Below are 27469 nucleotides of genomic sequence, written 5' to 3' on the forward strand. Positions count from 1 at the left end.
AAATTTATGAAGATTTCCCTATGTACATTCAAGTAACTCCTGGGGCTGGGTCAAATTAACCTTTGGGGGGTCACGATTTGAACAAATTTTGTAGAAGTCTTCTAGGCAATGCTACATGTCAAATATCTAAGATCTAGGCCTTCTGGTTTATTTTTAGAAATTTTTTGAAGATTTTCCTACGTACAATCAAGTGGCCCCTGGGGCGGGGTCAATTTTGACCCCGGAGGTCATGTTTGAACAAAGTTTGTAGAGGTCCACTAGGCAATGCTACATGTCAAATATGTAAGCTCTAGGCCTTCTGGTTTATTTTTAGAAAATTTTTGAAGATTTTCCTATGTAAAATCAAGTGACCCCTGGAGCGGGGTCAATTTTGAATCCAGGGGGGTCATGATTTGAACAAATTTTGTAGAGGTCCACTAGGCAATGCTACATGTCAAATATCTAAGCTCTAGGCCTTCTGGTTTATTTTTTTAAAAATTTTGAAGATTTTCCTATAGAAATCTATGTAAAATCAAGTGACCCTTGAGGCGGGGTCAATATTGACCCTGGGGGTTATGATTTGAAAAACTTTAGTAGAGGTCCACTAGGTAATGCCACATGTCAAATATCTAAGCTCTAGGGCTTCTGGTTTTTGAGAAGAAGATTTTTTTAACATTTTCCTTTGAAAAATCATATGACCCCTCAGGCGGGGTCAATTTTGATCACGGGGTCATGATTTGAACAAACTTGGTAGAGGTCCACTAGGAAATGCTTCACACCAAATATATAAGCTCTAGGGCTTCTGGTTTTTGAGAAGAAGATTTTAAAATTTTTCCTTTCAGTTGCCATGGCAACCAGAGTTCTACATGGAATTCAATTCTTTGAATAAAATTTGTAGAGCTTCACCCAAGGAACATTCCTGTGAAGTTTGGATGAAATTGGCCTAGCGGTTTATGAGGAGATGTTGTTTAAAGTAAAAGTTTACGGATGCCGGACGGACGGTGAGTGATCACAATAGCTCACCCTGAGCCTTTGGCTCAGGTGAGCTAAAAATGGCACTTGCTATTTCAAGCTAATAGAACTTAATTTTTGTAACTGCATGGCTACTTAAGTGATTTATTAATAAAGTAATTAAATATTATTGTTTAACATTAGCCAGTATCTTTTCATTTTAGCTAGTGAACAAAAAGGGCACTAGCTACTTTTAGCTAGTAGAAAATGTTGCTAAATTTGACCCCTGTCCCAAGACATATTTCCAAGAATCCTTCCCAGACAATTATATAAAGTATTACTATTGTTTTTGTTGCTATACTAAATTGCAATAATTTATTACACCATGATGTTACATTTGGTCAACCAAAAAATGTGTTTGGGCAAGTAAAACTATAGATGAAGTTGTCCTATAGGCAAGTGCTCTACAGAGTCAAAATCAAGCCCTGCTTCATAACCCTTCACTTCAATCCATTAACTGAAGAGGAGTCCAGCTGTCAAGTGTAATTACAGTTAGTTGCAAGAATGTCTTCTAACTTAAGCCTACAGGCGGCAAGTAATTTTGCCTTTGCAACCAGTGCAGACCAAGATCATGGAACTGCCCAAACTGAATGATAGACCAATCCATTTTAAAAATTTAGCAGGATAAAGGCTAAAATATTTTTGTAGTTGACCGACTTCTATACTGTTATATAAACACATACTTTTTGAATGTGTACAAATAAATACTCTAAGTTTTAACATCTTAGATGCAAATCAAAATGAAATCCTATAGTTATGTTCAACTATACAAGTATGAAATTGTAACCTCTCTACTCGGATGTTTTTAGGAGGTGACCATATGATAGATAAGGAAATAGGACAAATTCTTTAAACTAAAATTCTGTTTAAATTTAATTGGCTGATAATAACATACTCTGATGGCTGTTGCCAGAAAAATGGTTTATTTAGAGCAACTTCCTGCAGCTGGTGCAACGTCTGTGTCATTGTGGCACTGAAGAGCAATGTCTGGCGTTTCCGTGGCAACACTTTGAATATTGTCTCTAACTGTTCCCCATAGTCATCTTCTATCAATCTATCTGCTTCATCCAAAACCTGAAATATCAAGCAGAACGAAGGCTTTAAACTAGAATCTGTCTGTAGGACACAGGGTGTGCCCCCCCCCCCCCACACTGGTACATTTGTCACAAATAAGGGGCAATAATTCAAATGTTTGCAGTCTTGATGGTTATAGCATCAACAATATTTTATGAAAAGGATTCATTATTCTAGGCCCTATACTTCTTGAGCTATGAGCATCACAAACAAAAAAATCCACTATTTTGGCTATTTCAAGGGCCATAACTCTGTAATATGGGCTAAGATTCTCAGAGAAGAATGCCAAGTGTGCAAGGTCACATCACGTTAAAGACTCCAGCAAGGTTTCCTGAATTTACATCTAATACTTTTTGAGCTAGGCACATAATTAGGTGAAAAAGCGCATTTTTTTACTATTTCAGGGGCCATGACTTTAACAATAGGGGTGAAGCCAGCCAAAAAATTAGAGGTGTGCAAGTTTATATCATGATAAAGACTTATGCAAGTTTTCAACCATTTATATTACTGTGAAATCATTTAATTTCGTGGGCATGAAATTTCGTGGTTTTGGCCAAAATGGCAATTTCGTGGGGATATGAATTCTTGATTACAACTTTTGAACATAAAGTAAATGGAATTTTTACTTGTTCGTTGGAATAAAATTTCGTGGATTGAATCAACCACGAAATCCACGAAAATTAGTCCCCCACGAATATTAATGATTTCACAGAAAATACTTTTTGAGCTAGGTGTGTCACAAGGTGAAAATGTACATTTTTGACTATTTCAGGGGCCATAACTCTAAAAATAGGGGGCGGACCCAAACAAAAAATAAGAGGTGCGCAAGTTCATATCATGACTAAGATTCACACAAGGTTTCATGAATCTATATCAAATTCTTTTTGAGCTAGGCATGTCACAAGGTGAAAATGTGCATTTTTGACTATTTCAGGGGCCATAACTCTGAAAATAGGGGGCGGACCCAAAAGTAAAATAGGAGGTGTGCAAGTTAATATCATGATTAAGACTCATGCAAGGTTTCATGAATCTATATCAAATACTTTTTGAGCTAGGCGTGTCACAAGGTAAAAATGTGCAATTTTGACTATTTCAGGGACCATAACTCTGAAAATAGGGGGCGGACCCAAATGAAAAATAGAAGGTGCGCAAGTTCATATCATGATTAAGGCTGTTGCAAGGTTTCATGAATCTATATCAAATTCTTTTTGAGCTAGGCATGTCACAAGGTGAAAATGTGCATTTTTGACTATTTCAGGGGCTATAACTCTGAAAATAGGGGGTGGAGCCAGATGAAAAATAAAAGGTATGCAAGTTCATATCATGATTAAGACTGTTGCAAGGATTCATGAATCTATATCAAATACTTTTTGAGCTAGGCATGTCACAAGGTAAAAATGTGCATTTTTGACTATTTCAGGGGCCATAACTCTGAAAATAGGGGGCGGAGCCAGACGAAAAATAGGAGGTGCGCAAGTTCATATCATGATAAAGACTCATGCAAGGTTTCATCAAATTATATCAAATACTTTTCGAGCAAGGCGCGCCACGAACTTCGGACGAACGGACGGATGCATGGATGCACGGACAAGACCAAATCTATATGCCCCCACCACTCATGGAGGGGGGCACAAAAATCTAAAAACTTCAAAAATCATCTCAAGTGATAAGCTACTTCAATTAAAATGACATTACCTATACAGGTTTTCTATCATTCAGTTGTATATTTAAGTATTCATCATTTTAATATAGTGCACTGAAATCAAAAGCTACCTGAATCACTCAAAAACCTGCCTGCTTAGCTCAGTAGGTACAGCATCGGTCTATGGATTGCGGGATTGTGAGTTCGATCCTCGGGCAGGGTATGTTCTCCGTGACGATTTGATAAACAACACTTTGTCTGAAATCATTCGTCCTCCACCTCTGATTCATGTGGGGAAGTTGGCAGTTACTTGCGGAGAACAGGTTTGTACTGGTGCAGAAACCGGTTAGGTTAACTGCCCGCCGTTACATGACTGAAATACTGTTGAAAAACGGCGTTAAACCCAACACAAACAAACAAACAAACCTGAATCACTCTCGTTTCAAGGAGAAAAAAAAAACAACAAGATAGTGCTGGTATCACATGAGAAGGTAAAATTGCCAGATTTTCCCCAAGTTGTTTTATCAAAAAATGGAAGAAACTACTTGATGTTTCTTGGTTTCTTCCCCAGGAAAAGTAAGGATAGGTGGTTTTCCTTCTGGATCAATTTCCACCCTACCTGTCCCATTCCCATCTCCCCAATCCCCATACATATTTCACTATTTACTGGCTATTGATTAGTTTCACCTATTAAGCACATTCAATATTTCTGCAGTGAGATCCAAACCTGTTTTTTGAACAGAAAGCACAGTACATGCATCTATCATAAACAGTCCTACCAGAAACTTGATTTTCTTAAGGCTAAATGTATCACAGCTTTCAAGATGATCTGCAAGTCGGCCGGGTGTTGAAATGACAATGTGAGGCTTCACAGACAAGTCTAACCCTTGTTGCATCATATCTGTAATTGAAATTTATAGCTTTACAGCAACTATATGTAATACTTAGTGCTTTCAAAATATAATATAATTTCAGATATAGTACTTTCATGTGAATGCTTGAAGTTCTATATATCCAGTAATTAACATAAGACTAGATAAGGATTTTATGCTCGTCAGAAAAGATACTGTTTTATGGAGTTTGTAGAGAATGCGTCTGGTTGGCCCCATAAAAAAATGCAGCTTTAAGAACAGCACTGGAACAGTTCCCAAATACCCAAAGTTCAAGTCCCTTTCTGGCTGCACATTTTTCTCACCATGTGGATTAGGCATCAAACATTGGCTTGATAATGTACCAGTTAATACTTTTTGAGAATTCTATGACCTTGAACAAATATCAGGACAAAATATCAATTTAAAGAGACAGTATGAAATCAAAGGTGTTTGAAGCTCAGTCAATAAAAATATAAACAGGTTAGATCACTTCAGGGGTATTAAGTGGGTGGGATATGATAATACATGTGTATATTCATTGATCAAACTTCAAGCACCTGTAATGAGCTCCGTGATATGATCTTGATTCATAATTACTGCAGAAATTTGAGGAGGCAGGTCTGTAGCTTAATCGATACAGTGGAATATTTCAAGGCTCAATTTGGGGGCCCAGTGTGGCTGCACATTTTTGTCTTCCAGTGACAGAAATTAATGACTAACACTATTGTGTATAGTGTGTCTGTAAATCCAACATTTCAACAACTTCTCTTCAAATAAATATTAAAAACCAGAGTTACAACAGGCCAAGTTTATCTAGGAATATTTACAGCTGCCTAGCAGACTTGGTTTGGATGAGTTCATTGTTATAAACTGTATAAAAGACATCTTTTTATTATCTGCAAACACTTACCTAGACCTCCTGTGATAACAGAAACCCTTACACCTATAGGTTTCCCTAGAACATTAAACTGTTCTGAAATCTGGAAAGCCAGTTCCCGTGTTGGTGTAAGAACAAGAGCAAAGATGCCGAATGGATCCTCTGACAGTTTTTGTAAGATGGGTAAAGCAAATGCAGCTGTCTTCCCACTTCCTGTCTTTGCACACCCAATGCAGTCTTCACCTGTTATCAAATAACAATTGCATTACAGCATGATATTAAATTCTTTAAGATACTATAACAATATCACAACTACATGTAGATACCCAGGGGCAACATGTTGAGCTTGCCAGCTGACTCTGAGCTACCAATCTGGTTCTTGGTGGTGACAGAACTGATTGTGGCAAACATATTTCTGCCAAGTTATTTAAGAACATCTCAATCCTTAGCTAAGTTACAGCCAAATCAAGAGAAACTGCATCAACTTTTGACCCATCGAGTTTTTACCTTTGCCCTCAAAGTATGACCTTGACCTTTAAGCTATTAATGATAAACATAATTAACCTGTTTCTTGTACGCGACACACCATGTCATTGAGGCAAACATTATGTGCCAAGTTAGTTAAGAATCCATTGATTCATGGATAGGTTACAGCCCGTACAAACTTGGACAGACACACGCAAGCACGGACGCATGCACACACATACACTGAACAACTATGTCGAGCTCACCGCCAGCAGGCTAGGCAAAAAGGGTAATATTATATAGATTTTAGTCCCAATTTGTGACTCTGGCTACCTCCCGAGGATTCGTCCACAGTGTCACATATGCAACACTCACCGTGAGCGGCTATTAAAAATTGGCGCAACTAAAATACTTAAAAATGTCTTCCAAAAATGACTGTTAACACAAGGATGAATTAATGTAGAAAAGCAAAATTATCCTGAATAAATTCTCTCTGATGCATGGTTTTGTGTAACACATGATTCTCAAGTCATAAGCATTTCACAGTACCTGAAGAAAATCACACGATAAACTATTACATTGATGATTGACTTGTTTTTGACCAGTGATGACCTTATATTCTTCTTATGTCACTATAGGCACATTTCAATCAGCATCAGTGAGTTACTAATCACAAGATAAATATATTTCTCTTATATTCTTGAGCTCACAATATATGTTCTACTGGGAATTACTAATACTTCATGCTGGTTTTCTGACTTGGCCAAGTAGGACGTAGTATCACAGTGAAATGGATTACTTCACAAGTTGAACTAGTACATAAAACTCATGCTGGGTTTTCAGTTAAGGCGCAACATTCGCTGGTATACCAGCAAGTCTTAGGTGGATCTCTGTAATTCTGTCAATTAACTCTGCTGGTTTAGAAATAAACCATTGTGTTTACAGCAGTTGATACATTAAACATGTATACTGAGTAAAAGCAGCTGACAGGAGTTATTAATTTTTCTTGTTTTATTTAAGAAATAATTTATAGCAAAACAGTGTTTTAACACTATTTATACATGATGGGCAGTTATACGTCGAGTGTAATGATTTCAAGAGGGCATAGCCTGAGTGAATTATTTCGTACGGCATATAACCGCCCATCATGTATAGTGCTACAACACAATTTTGGTATAAATTATTTCGATTCTAATACACGTTTTATTGTAAAATTTAGATCAAATGTAACAGAACTGTTTCTTCACGGATGTATGGTGCAAAATGGTAGGTTGACACGTTCCTTTGTTTATACACGCCTGGACTGGAAAGGGCAAAACGTCTTGTGGAATAGTTCCATTAGGGTGCAAATGATGGCGAATTATCCTGCACAGCTAATAACCAACTCTGTGTGTGTGTAAACTAATTAAGACAGTTATGCCATGTGACATTTCGTACGACGTATAACACCTGAAGTGTTTAAATAGTTTTAAAACACAATTTTGCTATAAATTATTTCGATTCTAATACATGTTCTATTGTAAAATTTTGATCAAATGTGACAAAACTGTTTCTTCGCGGATGTATGGCGCCAATGGTAGGTCAAAACATTCCTTTGTTTATATATGCCTGGACTGGAAAGGGCAAAATGTCTTGCGGAATAGTTCCATTTAATAGGCATGATAGGGTGCAAATGACGGCGAATTATTCTGCACAGCTAATAACAAACTCTGTGTGTGTGTGTGTAAACTAATTAAGACAGTTATGCTATGTGACATTTCATTTTAAACATGTTTTTAAGTAAAATACATGTATTTGATCAAATTTGAAAGCGCTATTTCTCAATGTGTACATGGTGCTAAATATTACGTCCATGTGATGTCAGCATAATATTGTTGTGATGATTTAAGCATTGCCTAGTCATATTAGAATTTTGAATAATTTCTTGAATGTTACTGTTGCTTAAATATAACTGTTTGATTATTATGAGTTATACCTGAACATTATAGTTTTATTGAATAAGGCCTAAATTAAAATTAAGTGCGTTTGTCCAAGATTTTAGCTACAACTCAAAAATATGATGACTGTCCAAATTACTGACACTTGTCAAATGGAGTAAAATGACACTATAGAAAGAGGCATATTATTATAGCAGTTGGATAAACATCGTTAATATTGTGTAAAAAGTGTAACATGACGCTAACATAAAAATAGTAAGGTAAGTAAATGACACACTACCGGTCTTCCAGAGAACCGGTACCATCGTGCCCGTAATGTTGTCTGCTTTAAATTATTTTTCTTTGTTTACTCTAAGTGTTTAGGCTGAAAAGCATCGTATTTACTTAGATGCGACCAAAATACAGCCACAATTGCGGCGGCTGGAAGTAAATCCAGTTAAGTGCAAAGTTTTAAGTAAATCGCGAAGTATTGTGTAGAGATCATTTCTTGCGTAAACAGTCATGTGCATCAGCTTTCGTGTTTTCAACCAGTCGGCGCATAATATATTTTGTAAGCTCGAAATAAAATTAATGCAATCATAAACCATCAGTTTGCTGTGTATATGACACCTTTTCAAGTAGTGACACGTGTCAGAAGATTGGAAGAAGCATGATGTGATTATCGAGTAAATTGTACCACCTCAGGTGGTATAATAGCACAGCGGTTTTGATTGATTTTAATGTCAAAACACGGCGCTATCGCGGTCATGCATTAATCAATCTAAGCTAAAACAAGAGGGTCATGATGACCTTGAATCGCTCACCTGAGTAATATGAGCCACATGTTTCAAATGGCAAACTGATGCTAAAATATTAGAAAGTAGGTCAGTAGGTCAAATTCATGGTCACTGAAAGTCAGTTTTAAGATCGGTACTGGTACTGATGATAAACCCGAACAGATGATAATTGGAATTATTCGATTGCAATCAGTTACATATATAATTGAACACACCATCTAATAGCAACCATTTATAACACCAACTGGTGTAAACAAAAACAAAACTGGTAAATATTCTATATAAATAAATGACTTACATTTATCTATATAAAAAAATATTTATCCAAAATTACTGGGAAAGAAGATATTTTTACGCATGCTCATTGTCAACACATAAAGGCCCAACATTGGGTCACTTTTCATTATTTGATTCAGAATGACCGTTGCAGCATTTTTGGGAGAGTTTCAGTATAATAAAATGATGAAAATTTTGTAAATGACAAAGTGGTCGAATTTATCATCAGTCAACATTCGTACAGTCCCCATTTTACATACCCCTTTCAAGGCCTCACTTCATTTGAGTTTGCTTACTAAATATAAATTTGAATTATGTAAAGTTTTCAGCAAATGTTAAGCTTTATTTTGATACCAAACATTGATAACAATTTGCAGAAATAAAAAAGTTACAGTTAAAAAACCTCATTTTCTGTCCGGGTTTATCATCAGTACTAGTATGCAAAACCCTACATGTCATCCAAATTTCAAGGCTGTATCTTAAAAAGTAAGAAAGTAGGTCAGTAGGTCTAGGTCACAGTAAGGTGACCCGTAATCACTTCGGTACATCAGGTAAATATAATTAAACAGTCGAGGAAATATGATCTGATAATTTTTCAAGTATTTTTTCCTATATAACTCATATAACAAATGACCACCAGGGTGGGTCCTCTTTTACCCAAGGGGCATAATTTGAACAATTCTGTTAGAGGTCCACTAGGCAATGCTACATACCAAATATCAAAAGCCTAGGCCTTTCAGTTTCAGACAAGAAGATTTTTAAAGTTTTCTCCTATATAAGTCTATGTAAAACTTGGGACCCCCGGGGCGGGGCCTCTTTTCACCCCATGGGCACAATTTGAACAATCTTTATAGAGGTCCACAAGGCAATGATACAAACAAAATATCAAAGGCCTAGGTCTTGTTGTTTCAGACAAGAAGATTTTTAAAGTTTTTTCCTATATAAGTCTATGTAAAACTTGGGATCCCCGGGGCGGGGCCTCTTTTCATCCCACAATCTTCATAGAGGACCATTAGATGATGTCACATGCCAAATATCAAGGCTCTTTGCAGTTTCAGACAAGAAGATTTTTAAAGTTTTTCCTTTCTGTTGCCATGGCAACCAGAGTTCTGCATGGAATGAAATTCTTTGAACAATTTTGAAAGGGAACCACCCTAGGATCATTCCTGTGAAGTTTGGTGTAATTCGGCCCAGTGGTTTTCAAGAAGAAGATTTTGTTAGAAAATGTTGACGGACACACGACGGACGACTGACACCTCACGACACACATTGACCGGTCACAAAAGCTCACCATGAGCCTTTGGCTCAGGTGAGCTAAAACAGTTTAAGGTTGGCAGTTAAAATTTACTGTTGGCCAGGCCACAAGTCCAACAAATTTGACGCGATCCTAGGAAATATTGAGTTATTTTTCTTTAAATATGGGCAATATCTCCACTAGTGTCAAAACACTCGAAAGACCAAAATAGTGACGGAAATTTCCAATGAAATTTTCATCGCTGCCACACTTTACATGCTATAGATTTAAATGCTAGTTATGTCACAAATTGGCCATTAATTCATTTTGGGTTGTATAACCGCTATTATACCAGTCTATGTCTCTAAGACTGAAGTCACCCCCAAATTTTTTCATGTTTTTGTATGAAGAGGATGAATTAATTTTGGAAAGTGATTTTTCCAGTTCATTCAAAGATTCTAATGTTGATTTTGGTTCTCTGCATTGTGATCCAACTAAGATTTATTCATTTTTGTCTGTGTTTATTTTAACCCACTTTAATTCACAGTCTGAATCTAGATCTAAACACTCTTCCGCCTGAAGGTCAGGATGTAGGCCTACATGACAATAACACCGCCTACATGCTTGTCGATCAATTCTTAAAATTACAGTCTTTCCTTAAAGATCTGATACTGATATACATGTGAGATGTTTGCAGGGAGAATTTCTGAATTTAAATCTTCATTGCTTAAATCAAAGAAGTATCAAATACACAGAATGGCAACAGGAGATAATCTCACATAAGCTCGTGTCAGCACATTATTGTATTTATAGTCGTCCGCGGTATTTTCGCGTCATTGGTAATTTCCCGTTATTTCCGTTTTGCACTGCAGCGCCATCTTGACATTGTTTACAAACAACCTACTTTCATTTTCAGTTCAAATCTTAATCATTTCATCCAGAATGCATAGCAGTTTGGTGAGTTTCCTTTCAAAATAGTTGAAGTACTTAAATTTCTATCCAATTAAACCCAAATCCTGTATTTTTCACCAATTTTTTATTTATGTCGTCTGTTATAAATAGGCCCGATTCGGATGAACGACAAGCCCGCAATACCCCGATTCCCTTTAATTCCCGCCTTAGCTCCATAATTTCCGAAACGGACTGGATTTAGTGGTCGCATACAAAGGTTCAATGGTCAGGGTTCTGAGAAGGGACAGCTCTTTCAGGTGTACACGCTGTCAAAATGAGTAAATTGTTAAGTACTGGGTGTGGAACATTTCGCAAAATTCTCCTTTATCGTTATAATTAAACTGTTATTTTTACAAACGGACACAGAATTCCTTAGTGTATCGGAAATAAACAAATATCATGGTATGTAACCTAACAATAATTCTACAACTACAACAACAACATCTTTAATGCGAAAATACCAAGGACATACAAAATCAAAATGGTAGAAAGTGTACATGTTGACACATGATTGTCGGGAGTATTTCAATTATATTTAGTGTCAAAACTTGTACGTTTTGATAGATAATGATTTTAAATTATTTATTAAACATAATAACTGTTATATTTTTATTTGCTTGCTTACTGTATTTAGTGTCACTAGTATCGCTAGAATATAGGGGAATAGGCTAAGTGTTTGCTGACTTATCACTTTTGATCAAATCAACAGACGCTTATTAAAGTAAATTACACTGGCGATACTGCCGGCACGTAATAAACCGGTCCTGCAATAAACCACTTGGGACCGCTAAGGACCACTAAGGAGGCACAAAGGACCACTAAGGACCTCTAAGTGAACCTCTAATAAACCGCATCAGGTCCAATTTTCAAACAACAACTGTTGATTTCTCAGACTTCCAATCATAAATTCATTAATATTCTGTGTTGAAAAGGCGCCGTTGAAAATACTAATAACATTAAAAAGACACCATTATCCAGGCTGGTAACATTGCCCGATCGGGCTTACGACATAAAAAATGATATTTCTTGAAAAATAATAAAGATATTTCTTTCAAACTTGGTTCATTTATTAAAGACACTGATTCTGGTATGCCAGGTATGTGGCCTATGGGAATGATAAGGTCTGCATATAGCACTCTCTCGTGTTCTATAAATAGAACATACAGCAGTTATACCATAATGCAATGCGCGAATTGCGGACAAGAGCGCGTTTTCTGTATATAATGAATCATCAGCTATCTGGGAATTAAAAATGTAACATGCCACCTGTATAAAATTGTCGCACCCGTTAACAGAATAAATAAGAGATGAAAATATAAATAACTAATTAAAGAAATATATTGGAACGAATGTAAGGAATATACAAAATATACAGACAAATGATTCAAAACGGGCCTACTAAGCAAATAAAAAGCACTATTTTGAAGCATGGCATCCATATTACTCCATATTATACTATTTAAATCTTGCATAAAGAGAACGGTTTACAGCTTAATAACAAGTTACAATATTTTCGGATGCGACACACCAAAGAGCACTTGTAGTTGAAACTTTAATGCTAAATGATTTTGATTCATGACGTCCAAAGAATGTATCAGCAGAATTAAAATCATAACAAATATAACTACATGTTTTTTTTTTCTAAACAACTGATTCACACAACACAAGACGAAAACTCATTTATGATCACCGATGTCAGTGGTCGGTGTGGATCCATCAAATATTTCGATCTATCCTTTTTAAAAATACATATAAATATATGCATGATTTGGTAGAAAATAATGGTGATGCATTAGATTCAAACATATTTATTATCAGATAACATCTAAATATTACTATCAAAAGTCAAATATCTTTAGTTTATTATGTCACACTAAGGGGTCATCTGTAATAAAACACAACATATTTATATCACAGAGGTGTTAATTGTTTCAACGAATAACTGAATATGTGGCCGAAAATAATAATGTGGATGACAGTTGACATTAAAATATATATGCTGTTTATAACATTTAAAAATTTCAGTGAATTTAAATTATGCGATTTTACATTCACAGATAGATCTATTAAATCAAACAATTAAAACGGAAGATTTTTTACTAAAATATAATGTTAATATATGACAGTAACTAAGAAGAACAATTTGGATCTGTGAATACATTTTTGTTTTAAATAACGTTTTTCCATTTGGTGTTAATACATTTTCCCGAGTTATTCTACTTTTTTAAATATTCTTTTTTTTAAACTGAACGTGTCACAAAAAGAACAGAATTATATAATAACATTATCCATCCATACATATATATTGATGAAAAAGCGATAATTCTAACATGGATATAAAATAAAGAGTTTCTCGGCTAGTTTAGTGAAATAAAAAGTGAAGAAAAACATTTGTTTGCGATGTGCACGCTAGAAACCTGAACAAAAATAACGAAATAAATGCAAAATTTATGGTTTACTTATACTATTGTACAATGAATGCACTGGTTATTTGTCCGCAAATTGAGTGCTGTGCTATTTTTAGATAGCAGACCTTATCGGTGACGTCACAGATCCTTACATACGAGAGTGTGCTATTGGTGGTATCCAATCAAAAATACAAAAAAAATGCATTCAGGCACATAGCTTTTATAAATTATGTGTATCTTGAACAATGATATCTCTTTATTGCTGGATTTTATTATACATAAAAGAATCGTTATTTAGACAACACAAGGGGAATTATGCATTTTTAATGTATAAAATCCTTCTGTCCATATTTCATTTTATCTATTAAAAATGCAACTGAACGCTTCTTTAATTTCTAATAAAATCCAGCAATTATCATTTCTTTTCCTGGTTTTATTTTGTTACTTTTGATAAAAAGATCATAATCATTGAATAAACAAATTTTTAATTTCTTTTATTAAATTTTAAGTAATTATTTAATTGTTAAGGAGTGAGAAGAATTGCTTCGCTATAAGAGTTATTATTTAATTGGTCGGGACATTACTCAACATCAATTAAAATAATTTTGTGTACATTCTAAAAAAAACAACAACAAAAAAAACAGCATTTTAATCAATAAAATGCAAAACACAGGAAATAACCAATTTATCTGTAGGCAATAAAATTTATGATTCTCTGACAATAATTAGGCTACATGTCAAGTCTACAGGGGTTTTATGGACCCTTATCAGACTGGACCAGACAGGATCTTGTATATTGGGGATTAAAAAGTCTGGTATTTGGGGGGGGTCACTTATATAGGAGATTTTCTTTGCCTTTAAGCATAACATATGACGCTTATCAAGATAGAAGTAACTTTGTTGCCTTCGGATTTGTTAGAATTACTTCCCTTTTTCAGATTTTTATGATGCATAATTTTTGAAGTCCAAAATAGTTATGTTTTTAATGCAATGTTTAAAACAGAAAAGGTTCAATGGCTTTCTATAGCTCCAAACTTGTGCGCCAATACCCTTATTCTATATATTTAGGATTAATACTTCGTTTCTAGTGCAGATGTATGAGCATTTTTTTTAAACTAACATTTCTCTATGATGTTGTAAGTGAAAGCTGAGTAAAATGTAAAAATTCATGTACTGGCGCAATAATTTAGAGTATTAGAAAGCCATTGAACCCTTTTTTTGTTTTAAACTTAGCATTAGAACATATTTTTTGGACTTATAAGATTATGCGTCATAAAAATCTGAAAAGGGGAAATAATTCTACCAAAACTGAAGGCAACCAAGTTATTTTTATTCTAATTTGTATAATTTGTTATGCTTAATAAATGGACCAAGTTTGAAAAAAATAGCATCATTAGTTTTTATGAAATATTAGCAGAGCTACCGGCGCCGCAAAGCGGCGCCGACAGCGTCGCATTACGGTTAGACGTATGAAAAGGAAAATGAATAGAGAGATCTAACTGTGCATACTATCGAGTTGAAAATTCGTGGTACTTTCTGGAATCGGTGTTGTTCGGATTTGTTCATGTGATCTATGTATATAGTAATTAATCAATAAAGACGTCAGTAGACGCTTACTGTTTACGGTTGACAAAAGCGTCTCGCTTACTGCTTTGAATATTGAATAAAAATGTAAATGAGCGTTCGATAATAAGAAATTAGTGCTAAATACATTTTCTACGAAGGAAAAAGAAATAAAATACAATAATTTCATTTTGAAACGACTTTCGTCACGCTGCCATTACTGAACTTTACTATAAATACTTATGTTTGTCCCAATGACGTCATAACTCCACTGTGGTGTAGTGGTTAGCGAGTTCGCGTTGAAATCCAGAGGTCGTGAGTTCGAACCTCACCTGATCCAGATTTTTTTTTAATTCCTTTTTTATTTCAGTCTTTTTTTTTTTGGTATTATTATAAGTTTTGAAAATATTGTATAACTAAAGTCATTCATGTAAAAATTAACAGATGTTTACAGTTTTGATGTCAGGTTCCAATGCAGTGCCTGTGCAGTAGTCAGTAGACATAACTTTAAAAAAATAGCTTTAGGATCAAAATATACAGACCTTGAACTGTGAAAAGCAAATAATGCTCTTCTCCCCGTTCACATATATTTCGTCCGTTAGCTTTAAAATCACTAACCAGAGTTTATAAACATAAAACTAAAACTATTGGCGATGAATTATCAATAAACATCAAAAATGTTCTTACTGCCATCCCTATTCTCTAGTGCTTAAAGATTAAGCATAAAAAAGCCATATATTGTGAATTTAAAAGTTCTGCAAATAAACAGGTGTTTACGAGAATTTCGACAAACACTGTTTTTCTCTAGGTAAAATTCTGATCTGCCGTTCATTAACTTTTAAAAATTGTTTTGGGTTAAAACAAGCTTTGTACAGTCATGTAAATGATTGTAATTTTCCCATACAAGGCATCTCTTATAGCAGTATTTTTGACTAAAAGTTGGACACATTCTTCCATCCAAAAAGAACCAAAATTTGACAATAATGACATTTAAAAGAACTACAATAGTCATTTCCAGGATTACGTAAATTCTAATTTCTATTAACTTTGGAATTGGAACATTAACTTTTTACATTAAGTCCTCATTGCCAAACATTTACATGCAAAGAGACAGAATTCCTTTGGCTGTTGGTCTAATGAGATTCTGTTAGGTTTGAAATTTTCAAGATTCAAGCTTTTCAATTTGAAGGAGTTATCATTTGTGACTGGTTTCCAGTATGATAATAATTCATGTAAAATTTTTGATGCAGTACGTTTTAATAAGAATAACAGAAATCACTCAATTACCTTTCTTTTCTTTATCTTGGTGCCGATTTTAATCTATATCAAACTTTCTTTTGATTATATAAGCTGTGCCATGTGAAAATCAACATAGTGGCTTTGCGACCAGCATGGATCCAGACCAGCCTGCGCATCCGCGCAGTCTGGTCGGGATCCATACTGTTCGCTAATAGTTTCTCTAGTTCCAATAGGCTTTGAAAGCGAACAGCATGGACCCTGACCAGACTGCGCGGATGCGCAGGCTGGTCTAGATACATGCTGGTCGCAAAGCCACTATGTTGATTTTCTCATGGCACGGCTCATATATAGAATATCTTTCGAGTTTTTCACATGTCAAGAATTAATCCTGATGCAGTCTAAAACATGCTTTCAGAAATCATGAATTATCATTAATATTTATGATTTTAATATATCTAATAAAACATAAACTTCCTAAACGAATCCATAATTCCAGATAATTCCAACAACACTCCGTTAATTTTTAAGGGCACTGGTAAGTTTTCAAGGGAGCTCTGCCTTTTAGGTAGCACCTAATTTCATATTACTTTTTATGCCTTAAGCCCGATCGGGCAATGTTACCAGCCTGTTATCATTAATTAATTACACAAATTATTACAAACGATCTGATAGAAAGCCTAGATACTGTACCTTTCAAAATGTGGGGAATACAATTTTCCTGAATGCCTGAAGGTTTTGTAAGCCCCATCGTCTTACACTGATTGGATAACCAATCATGTAGTCCTAACCCTTCAAAATCCATTTGGCCTTCGTGTATTTGTTTACTTCCGCGTGGTATATTTTAACGGGAGTGATTTCCCTTGATGATAAAAAGAGAAACCGCACTGTCGGACTAAGTTAGGACTAGATAACAAGGCCCTTTCCGCGGAAAGAGCTTTTATGATCGGTAAGGAGCTGTCATATGTTTATTATTGGAAATATTTGAATTATTTCTTCATATTTCATTTTGGCATTATAAAAGAAAAATAAATTATAAAAAAAGATAGGATCCTATCTCCCCTTCTCTACTTCTACACAAATTTTATTTTCACTATTTCCTAAATGATGTTGTGCATTTTGTGTCATGCAAATTTGAGGTTTATATAGTTTTCAACAGATTTATAGATAAGTAATGATGATATTGAAGTATGCTTTAGACTTTTTTTTTCTATTTCTGTACTGTATGCTAATGATACTATCTATCTATCTTTCTATCTTCCGTTAATGTCAAACCCCTCACGGTGACATTTGGCGCGTTAACATGGAATAAAAAAGACTGAACTGTAAAAAGATAGTTAAAAGCAAGGAAAAATAAGGGAACTAAGAAGCATCACTGCCTGAGAAGACTTCTTCCCCAACATGAAGGTCCGAAATCAGAGCACTAGCAGCGTAGATCTTTGTAATTTTACTAATTGAAAAATAGCGTCAATAGTGTTCAGAAATTCCTGTTTCCGTTCTATGGTGGTGGAATTAATAGTGTCGTGAACTGTGTTAAATATTCAATTCAAGTGGATTTAAATAAGGTGTACGCATTCAGCGGTTCTCCATTACTGGAGGAAATATTATAAAGAAAAGGAAGAAGAAGAAGAAGAAGGAGCGTTCTTTAGGGATGGCAACTAATTCATGGTGGACTTTGTACATAAGTGAAAGTCTACTATCAATACGTCTGAGATCAATGCGACGAAGATTGATTGATTGTAACATGTCTGTAACACTGGAGGTTTGACGGTAGCCTTAATCCAGCGAGCTGCCCGTCTCTGGACAGCCTCTATCTGGTCTATGAGGGTTTGGGTATAGGGTGACCACACTTCAGAGCCATATTCCAGCTGGGATCTAACGAGCATCTGGTAAAATAGAAAAAGTGGAAACTCCACAGGTCGCTTAACACAACAAAAACGAAAATGTTGCAGGCTCGGTTTGATTCAGCCTGTTCATGGACGGTAGTGGAAATGCATGCTACCGTCCACGCCCTCTAGCCCCGGGTTGAGCAGAACTCAACATTTACACATGCTAAAAGTATAAAAAAAAACAATTTAGAGACATCCGCAGATGTGTTCATACGGCGGTGCACATGGAACCTTCAATGCTACACTAGTGTGTAATTCCATGAAAAGCGGCGTATGGTCCCCAGTTAAAATAATGGGTTTGCCCTAGACGAGAAAACAATGAGCAGAACTAAACTTAATGGGTTCAGATTTGACCTTGATGTTTCTGCGCTGAATCCCTAACGTTTGACTTGCTTTCTTTGATGACCTATTGATGTGGGCGTCAAATGAAAGATTATTTGATATATCCACGCCAAGGTATTTGGCCGAGATAACTGATTCGAGTAGGACTCCATGGAGGACGTACTGGGTGGGAATAGGATGTTTCCTTCTTATGACGTGGATAGTTTGACATTTGGAGGGGTTAAATTCCATATCCAACTCCAACTCCCACTCATCTAACATTTTGAGGTCATTTTGGAGGGTAACTGAGTCATTTGCAGATGTCAGTATGAGATAGACACTTGAAAAGTCAATATTGAAAAAAAAAAAAAGTTGATATTTTTAGAAGAGGTAGAAGAGTTATGGCGAATGCCCCACAATTTACCTTCTATAGTATGTATTAGAATTTGTTATAAATAACGAGTTCTCTTATCTAGGGGAACAATATTTTTTCAAACATCAGTCGTAAATATGTTAAGCCGTACTACTTATCTGATACTACTGATTACATCGTGGTGTAGCCCTTTGAGTATATTTTGCGATATCATATCAGGACCTTAGGCTTTGTAGGCTGATAGACCCAGTAGTAGTTTTTTTTAATTATTGTGTGCAGTTTGTCACGCTTAATTATTTGCCTAAGGTTGTGGGGTTAACCAAGGGAGAGAAATTCGTGACTTAATGATTTGGTAGGAATGTACAGAGAGCTAATTTAAGGCAATGCATTACTCTTTGAACACATTTCAAGCCAGGTTTGTGTGTCATAAACAGAGTTTGTGATTTTTATCCCAAACTCTGATAGGTCCTGTTTGAAGTTGACCCAGTTTGCTCTGTTATATCTTTTTTTATTTCCAAGGAGGTTTTAGTCCACGATATATTACATATTGAGATCCCGTTGCTCTTGACAGGTGAATGTACTAAAAATGGCAGTGAAAACTTCATCACCTTGGCCGTTGAGTCTATCATTTGTGAGTACTTGGAAGTTTAGATTATCTGGAAAGATTTCAAGGGTTTCGACCTTGGGTATTAGCCAAGTTTTTCGTACAGCAGATGCCATCGTGTTTGACCTGGTTCTTATTGGGATTGCTCGGACATGGAATGACTTTATTATTTCTGATGAGTCTATGTTTTACTAAGGTGGAATCTACAGATCTGGGCAGTAGTTTTACGTTAAAAAGAGTGCTATTATGTTCAGCTGGATTCTTTTACAGCAGAATTTATATATGTGTTTGAGTCATGATTAAAGGCAATATTGAGATTCAAAATGTTAACAAATGAACTAAAGCAAACTGGAAATTCGGTGTATAAAAAGGTTTAGAATTATTATGACAAGTGATGGAGAAAATTATGCAAAGGAGTTTTTTCTAATGGATTTCGCTATAACATCTAGTGTTCTGTCATGACAGCGCAAATAGTCATACATGTAAACGGGCATTCGACTATCTTAAAATTTAAAACAAAGGAAGTCAATTTCTTAACTACCAATCATTGGATTCAAATGTCTCTATTCGGAGCCCCAATTGATTATGGTAAAAAGAGGACCCTGAAGAAAATCAAATGCAGAAAAAAATTGATCTGAAGGAATAAACATGACAAAATTAACTATTAGTATAACTTTGCCATCTTGATATATGCATTGCAGAATAATCTGTTTTATAGCATACATCAAATCAAACATTTGTTACAATAAAGTAAAATTCATCAAACACATGTTCAACACCTCTCGTGTTTCCCAGGACAAATATTTGTTTATATACCAACCGGATTACGAAGCATGATTTTTCTTGGGAATGGGGTGCAAAACAGGTCATACGGAATCTGATTCAATGGATTGTTCCTACTGCAAGGAATGTTTATTTTCACATACATGTATGTTACAGGAACAAATTATTCTGCAATGCATATATCAAGATGGCATTTTAAGATATCAGTTTGCACAATTTAGGACTTTTATTAGCCTCAAATTTCTTAGTATATAAATTATAGTAATGAAGATGTATCTAAGTATTTTAGATAATGTCCAAGGTTAGCACCAATGTCTCATTTTTTATTTTTTATTATTTGAAGTCCTGTAACTTAGTCATATTTTTTGTTTGTTTTGTCCTTAAATAAATATAATCTATTACACGGTTCCTTATATAAATCGCTTTGGAAAAAGTGTACATTGATGAGACTTAAATAAACTATTATCTATCTATTTTATCTGGTCCTAATTTGTGCCGCTAGCCGGTTTAGTTCAACACTAATTGTACTGCGCTAAAGTGAAAACATGAAGTAGAATATCAAACATTACTTCATATGTCATGTAATAAAACCTTCAGACTTCGGCAAGCCTTTCAATAAGTGTACATTGATGTTATCACAACTATGATAATTTATACTTGTTGTTAATAATAAATGTTTCAGATTTGAATTTGGTATTGCTGTGTAGGAAAATGGTATACAACTCTCTACCCTGTGAGTGGTCAATGCTAAGGAAAATAGCTATTGACCTTCATAAGGAAATTATTAAGCTTGACGAAGTAATAAGAAGTCAAAAGCCTATTTTATTCGATTGGACCGGACAATTTTATCTTGTACTGTAAACATGACATACTTGTGTAATCTTCAAATCAATATCGTAACTTACACGTAGTAATAAAACTGAAACGAAAGTGTTGCATTTTATAATAGAAAAATGTAGGAAGTTTACAACACAAACCATTGGAAGGTACATGTACACATAAACTTTAAATTATACATATTGTAAAAAGTTTAAAGTTTTACAATTGACTGCATTTTTAGTTACTGCATACAAAGTAAAAATAGGTCAAAACTACTTTAAGTTTAATTTACTGTGAATTATCACAATCTTGTAGGTTTAAGCTTTTTCAAAATATGATTGCCCAACCCTTTGGTAGATCTGTGGTTTGTTTTTGCAGATTTTAATTTAAGAACAGATATTTATTCACATAATATATATAAATTAATACAGTCGTTTAATATGATGAATTGTGGATATCTGCTTGTTGATAATTTTAAGTAAACGATATATTGCAAGTTTTAAATAGATTTAATTATCTTCATATCTTGAATATGAAACGTAGCAATTATCTGGTGTTTTTGTTATCTGTAGATAAATACTAATGCACTACAGAAGACATGGCTGCTGAAGAAACTATAAATCAGACGTGCGATCCTTGTAAATTTAGAGGAGTAGACTCAAGTAGTGTGAAGTATTGTAAAACATGTCAGGAGCAGTTGTGTAAAGGTTGTGCAGATGTACATAAAAGTAGTAAAGCAACCAGGAAACATTTTCTCGTAAATATCAAAGACATAAACGTAAATTCTGTAACTGGAATTGCATTAGAAGTGCTTCAAAGATGTATTAGTCATCCGCAAAAACTTCTAGAATTCTTTTGTGTAGAACATAATCATTTGATATGTAGCACGTGTTTATTGCTGCATCAGTCTGACAACTGTACGAATGTAATTGAAGTTGCTAAGGCGGGTGAAGCTCTTTTACAAAGTACATTTACCGAGAAAGTGAAAGCTGATTTGCATTCAGTAAAATTGAAACTGGAACAAGACAAAAACAGCATAAAACTTCAGCAGACGGCCACAAAAAAGGCACACACTTACATTAAAGAAATGCTGTGTGAAACAAGAGCGAAATTGTTCCACCACTTTCACAAGTTAGAGAACGAAATATTGACTAAAGTACAGTCAGACGAATTAAATGAAAATAAAGAACTTGAAATTCTCCACGAAAGAATTAACGAAATGCTTGTACGACTAAGTGATACTTCATCAGTGTTTCAAAGTGCCATTGAAAATGGTTCAGGATCTGATATATTCAGATGTATCTTGCTTATTGGTAACTACCTTGAAGACTGTGAAGCAAGACTGGATATGAAGAAAACAACGATAGGAATATGCCAGCACTCGATTAAATTGTCAACAGCATTGCATTTACTTTTGAATGAAAATATTCGTATGATGGAAAGAAGTGAAAGGCATTATCAGTTTTTCATATCAGAATTTCCATCACTTCAAATGAGTTTCAGTGAGGTTCTTAAAATCTCAAGCAGAAGTGATTTGTGCATTGACAGTAACAGTAGGATAAGTGACAGTGACATTGAAAGTACAACTCGTGGTCAATGCGTTGACAGCAATAATGATTGCAAGTTTGATCCGAACGTTGTAAGGCTTAGTGGAGAAGATATATACATAGCTTGCGACATGGGAAATATGCAACATTCTCACGATTTTCTTCCAACCAGTCATAAGACTGCTCAACCGAACCCCTTAATGATGAATATGTCTGCTTTGTGTTCTATTCAACCAACAGTTGGTCCATTATTTCTTCCTTACCAGCCGCCTGTGCTTATGCAAAGTGTAAGACCACTTTTTGACATGGGAATGCAACCTTGTCCTCCCCCATTTACACATTTTTCTCATTTTTGTCACCAACATCCTCCTCCTACTGTGCCTACAAATATACAAGATTACCATTCTGCCACGCGATATGTTGAATTGAACAAAGAAACTATACCTCCAAATGAAGTCCATACGTCTCCAGTTACAAAAGGAAAAACAGATCACACGTTTAATTCACAAATGAGAAATGCAAAAAAGGAAAAGGAAAAATCTGAAGAAACAATTCAAGTACTCTCTGAGCAGACCGTTTTGCAACACAATACTACTGTAAGGACATTTGTTAAGCCACCATTAGGACATATGGCATCAAACAAAGACGAAGATTTGGAGGAACTAGTAATTTCAAATCAGCACCAGAAAAAGCACGTTAAAAGGGAAATCAGCTTGACACGATCACAACGTCGTAGGCGTAGACGAGCTGGAAATCATACCACAGAGTTAACTACAGATAATGCAATAAGTGTGCCAGATTCAAAATCGACTGACAAAGACGCAGTTAAAATATTTAACGTTTCTGTTGAACATTCTGACGCAAGTAAGGTTGTTACTATAGAAGTTAACGATTCTTCAACAACAAATGAACTTCCGACTGGAGTAAACGCAAGCGGTGGTATCCATTTACCAGTATATTTGAAAGAAGAAGTAGACAACTATCACGACGAAACGTTAAACGAGAGAAAAGATGCTAACAAAATAGTGTTAGAGGTAGAAGAGTCTGATAATAGTAAATGCAGTTACTGTGTTGAGCAGGTTACTAAAGACCCACTTTATTTACGTGAACCTATCAAGCACACTGTTCAGATGGGAAGCGATAGAAATGACGAGGTTCTTAATGAATGCAGGGAAAATTCAAGTGGTGAGCCAGTCAAGAAAGTGTTAATCAATTTATCTGAACCTAGCAATCCAGTCATTCAGACGGAGAGTGATAGTAGCGAGCCAGTTCTTAACGAATGCTACAAGTGCACCAAAGAGCCAGTCGAGAACGAGTTCATCAGTTTGGCTGAACTTACTATCCAAATTGTTCAAACGGAGGACGAGAAAGCAAATTTAATTCCTAACGAACGTCGTGAAAACGAGAAGGAGCAAGTGGAGAAAGAAATGATGCAAACAAATATCGAAAAATGTGATTGCGATACAATGAAGGATCAGATGCTTGAATATGACAAACATTTCGAAGGTGCTATCGCAACAATTAGGGATGATATCGATGATATCAGTAAAGAATGCGAACCAGATCAAGATGAAAACGTCAGTGATATCAGAGAAAGTGTAGGCATTTCTCTTCCCATCCAAAGTAAACATTATGAAAACAACAGAGAAATACCGATTCATTCAGACAAAATTAAATACACAGAAGAGCATGCGAAGAGGATTTTTCCTGAGCAAACTGAAGGAATAAAACAATCCCAGTTAATAGATGCTGAATTTGATATAAAAAGTGAGTCTGTGTTGAAAGTACCATGGCAAAGAAAGAAGAAGTTTGATCTGTTTTCAGTATTGGCACCGTCAAATGACAGGATAATGGTTTGTGACTTCTGCAATAGACGGATAATCATGCTTGACAAGCAGTTAAAAACTCTAGATACATTTCAATTTCCGAAAAAAATTGTTAATGTTAACCTCTTAAAAGGTCAACGCATAGCCTCGTGCCATAAAAATAGAAATAAAATTTCTTTGACGGATTATTTACCGACTTTCAAACCAGTCAGAGTTTTTAGCGTAGAGTATTCAGCTATGTGTGTGCAGTCAGTGGATGATACCAACATGTTAGTTTCTATGTGCGATTTTGTCGGACATTGGCACTTACATATGATGTCAAACACAGGTCAATTGATTAAGAAACTAAAACTGAAACGGACAATTCTAGATGGTTACAGCATAGCAGTTATGTTTTCTGGCACTTTTAGATTTGGTTATAGAATTATACAGTGTTGTGAGGAGTCAGATGCTTTGTACTGTTTTGAAAAAGATGGAAAAGATATCTTCAAATTTAATGTGCCTTCTCCCAATTGTGTAGCTGTGCATGACTCGGGCTATATTTTCGTAATAGACCATTTTAACAATATACACGTGCTATCTTCATCAGGACAACGGCTATACAAGGCAAAATGCTGCAGTGATGTTACCAGTATCGCAATCACTCCATCTATGGACAAGCTGTTGCTGACTAGATACAAAGACGATACAGTTACCGTGCTATCTGTCGTTTCGAAATTTAATAAAAAATCATGAAGCGCTAACTTCAAAGGTTCATACCTTTTGCAAAGAAATAAAAGTCAAACATTTTTACAAATACATTTGGTTACAGTTCAGTGTGTTTAAACAAAGCCTATCTGCTGCATTGAAATTTCTTTAGAATGTGATGTTTTAACACATAACTATCTATTAGACTGAGATTATTTTTAATTGTCAACTGTTCTCAAACGCATTTCGAAAGTTTAATTTTATGCGAGTGCAGATTCAGTTTTTGAACCCTAATGTATACTAAAGATTTCCTTTTATGATAAGAAGTGATCACTTTTAGAATAATAGTATCATATTTGGAAATGGTAAAATTTAGCTTCGTTTTTAAACTATTTTCGTTGTAAAAGTCAAATATAGCATACAGAATCCAGATGGTGAAAATTGTTTCAACTGAACACGCTTTTCGTATGAATTGCTGTTACAGTGACATTACGTGCATAATCAATAAAAATAGATAGTGTTCTTCCTTAATTATTTATGCTACAAGAAACTAAATTGAATTTTATCAAGGCAGTCTGACAGACAGCTAAATTCCCCGCCGCTGTTATAGATAGTGAAAGGGTTGATGAAAATCCTGAAAGGGGTGTAGGAGATACAGAGCGGACACAAAATGGAACGATCAAACCTTTGACCTTGAGTTGTGATCTAAGCCTTGATCCGACATGGGTGACTCATAAGTTATGTGCATCGTCTTCATGAGGTGTTCATTTGACCCAAATTTCATGGAAATCCTTCAAGGGTGTAGCAAATACAGAGCGGACACAGAACGGACGGCTCAAACCTTTAACCTTGAGTTGTGACATTGACCCTGAGCCGACATGCCTGACTTATGAGTTCTGCACATCGTCTTGAATAAGGTGATCGTTTGACCCAAGTTTAATGAAAATCCTTCAAGTGGTATAGGAGATACAGAGCGGACACAAAATGTTACAGACAGACGGAAGGACGAAAGGACGGATGGATGGAGACCATTCCTATAACCCCCACAACTCGTGGCTGGGAATTAAAAATGAATACCTAAATAGTAGCACTTTTAACAAGCCTAATTTTTCAATAAATATATGTCTATGCACCTACACGCTGTCAAAGAACAAGGTCATAATGACCTTAATACTAAATCAGTTTCAATCAATAACTAAAACATGCTTTGGCCTATGGTCTTCAAACTTTTATGGCTGATTTCTTTTTGTCAGTAAATGACCGCCAATGTTTCGGGGCAGTAGGTCGGAGGTACAGATTTAAGTGACCTCGAAACTTGGAATGGAATAAAGAACCAGTTGATCTACTATCTACTTATTTCATTAGATGATTGTCTGAAGCCAGTACATGACCTCATTTATTTATGGGTACGTATGTCAAAGGTCAATGTCACACTGAGACTGTAAACAGTTGAACGCGATAACCTAATGAACTGAATACAGTCTCCGGACAAAATGTGATGTACTTTTGGGGTTAAAGCCTTCAAATTTCATAGGATGATTGCTTCTTGGCAGGAGGTTAACATATTTGTTTTTAAGGTCAATACCCAAAGGGTCAAGGTGACAGTGGTCTTTGGATTGAAATATGTTCTGATAAGCTACTGTAGAACGCTTCGGCCGTTGACCGTAAAATTACAATATAATTTCATTTTAGGATAGCTTCTAGTCGGTAGATGCCCCCTTAGGTTTTGACGTCAATGACAAATGTCAATGTCAGAGGAAACAAAATTACATACCAGGTTGTCTCCCACAGGCCACCATTTTACAAACAGTTCTTGTTTGATTTCATTAATGAGCCGTACCATGAGAAAACCAACATAGTGCATTTGCGACCAGCATGGATCCAGACCAGCCTGCGCACCCGCGCAGTCTGGTCAGGATCCATGTTGTTCGCTTTCAAAACCTACTGCAATTAGAGAAACCGTAAGCGAACAGCATGAATCCTGACCAGACTGCGCGGATGCTCAGGCTGCTCTGGATCCATGCTGATCGCAAATGCACGATGTTGGTATTCTCATGGTGCGGCTCATTAATTTTGCTTGTGTAAAGGTAGCAACCGTGCATTTGTTCACGGTCAAGAATGATCATAGACACCACTTTTGCATTTTTCAATCTTAGAGAGCCGCCATCCGTACAATCCCTTAGTTCTTGTCCGACGAAATAATGGTAGTTATTAAAAGCTTACTATTGATGCCGATGATACATTACATTAGTTCTACGTGTTCGGATAATTTTTCCTACAATGTAGAATTTGATCAAACTCTTGATTTTTTAAAACTTA

The 27469-nt window shown here is 35.4% G+C and overlaps 2 protein-coding genes across 2 annotated transcripts in view; one reads left to right on the forward strand and one right to left on the reverse strand.

Annotated features, from left to right (window-relative positions):
* Nucleotides 1-17153, reverse strand: part of LOC123565975 (probable ATP-dependent RNA helicase DDX49) — a 37800-nt gene extending 20647 nt beyond the window's left edge. The window contains exons 1-4 of the mRNA XM_045359730.2: nt 16995-17153; nt 5489-5698; nt 4486-4607; nt 1886-2064 (exon numbers count right to left, since the gene is read on the reverse strand). Of these exons, the coding sequence (XP_045215665.2) occupies nt 1886-2064; nt 4486-4607; nt 5489-5698; nt 16995-17106 (623 nt within the window). The 5' untranslated portion in view covers nt 17107-17153. The remainder of the gene's footprint in view (nt 1-1885; nt 2065-4485; nt 4608-5488; nt 5699-16994) is intronic.
* A 3974-nt stretch (nt 17154-21127) lies between these two features.
* Nucleotides 21128-25672, forward strand: LOC123565974 (uncharacterized). Its single transcript, XM_045359729.2, has 2 exons — nt 21128-21257; nt 21663-25672. Exon 2 carries the CDS (start codon nt 21689-21691, stop codon nt 25196-25198), a length of 3510 nt encoding a protein of 1169 aa, XP_045215664.2. The 5' UTR covers nt 21128-21257; nt 21663-21688; the 3' UTR covers nt 25199-25672.
* Nucleotides 25673-27469: the final 1797 nt, after the last annotated feature.

This window comes from Mercenaria mercenaria, chromosome 8 (genome assembly GCF_021730395.1).
Source record: "Mercenaria mercenaria strain notata chromosome 8, MADL_Memer_1, whole genome shotgun sequence".
NCBI classification, from domain to species: domain Eukaryota; kingdom Metazoa; phylum Mollusca; class Bivalvia; order Venerida; family Veneridae; genus Mercenaria; species Mercenaria mercenaria.

What these genes read in the sequence shown, in the direction of transcription:
- LOC123565974 (XM_045359729.2), top strand. Translation starts at nt 21,689, where the DNA reads ATGGCTGCTGAAGAAACTATAAATCAGACGTGCGATCCTTGTAAATTT.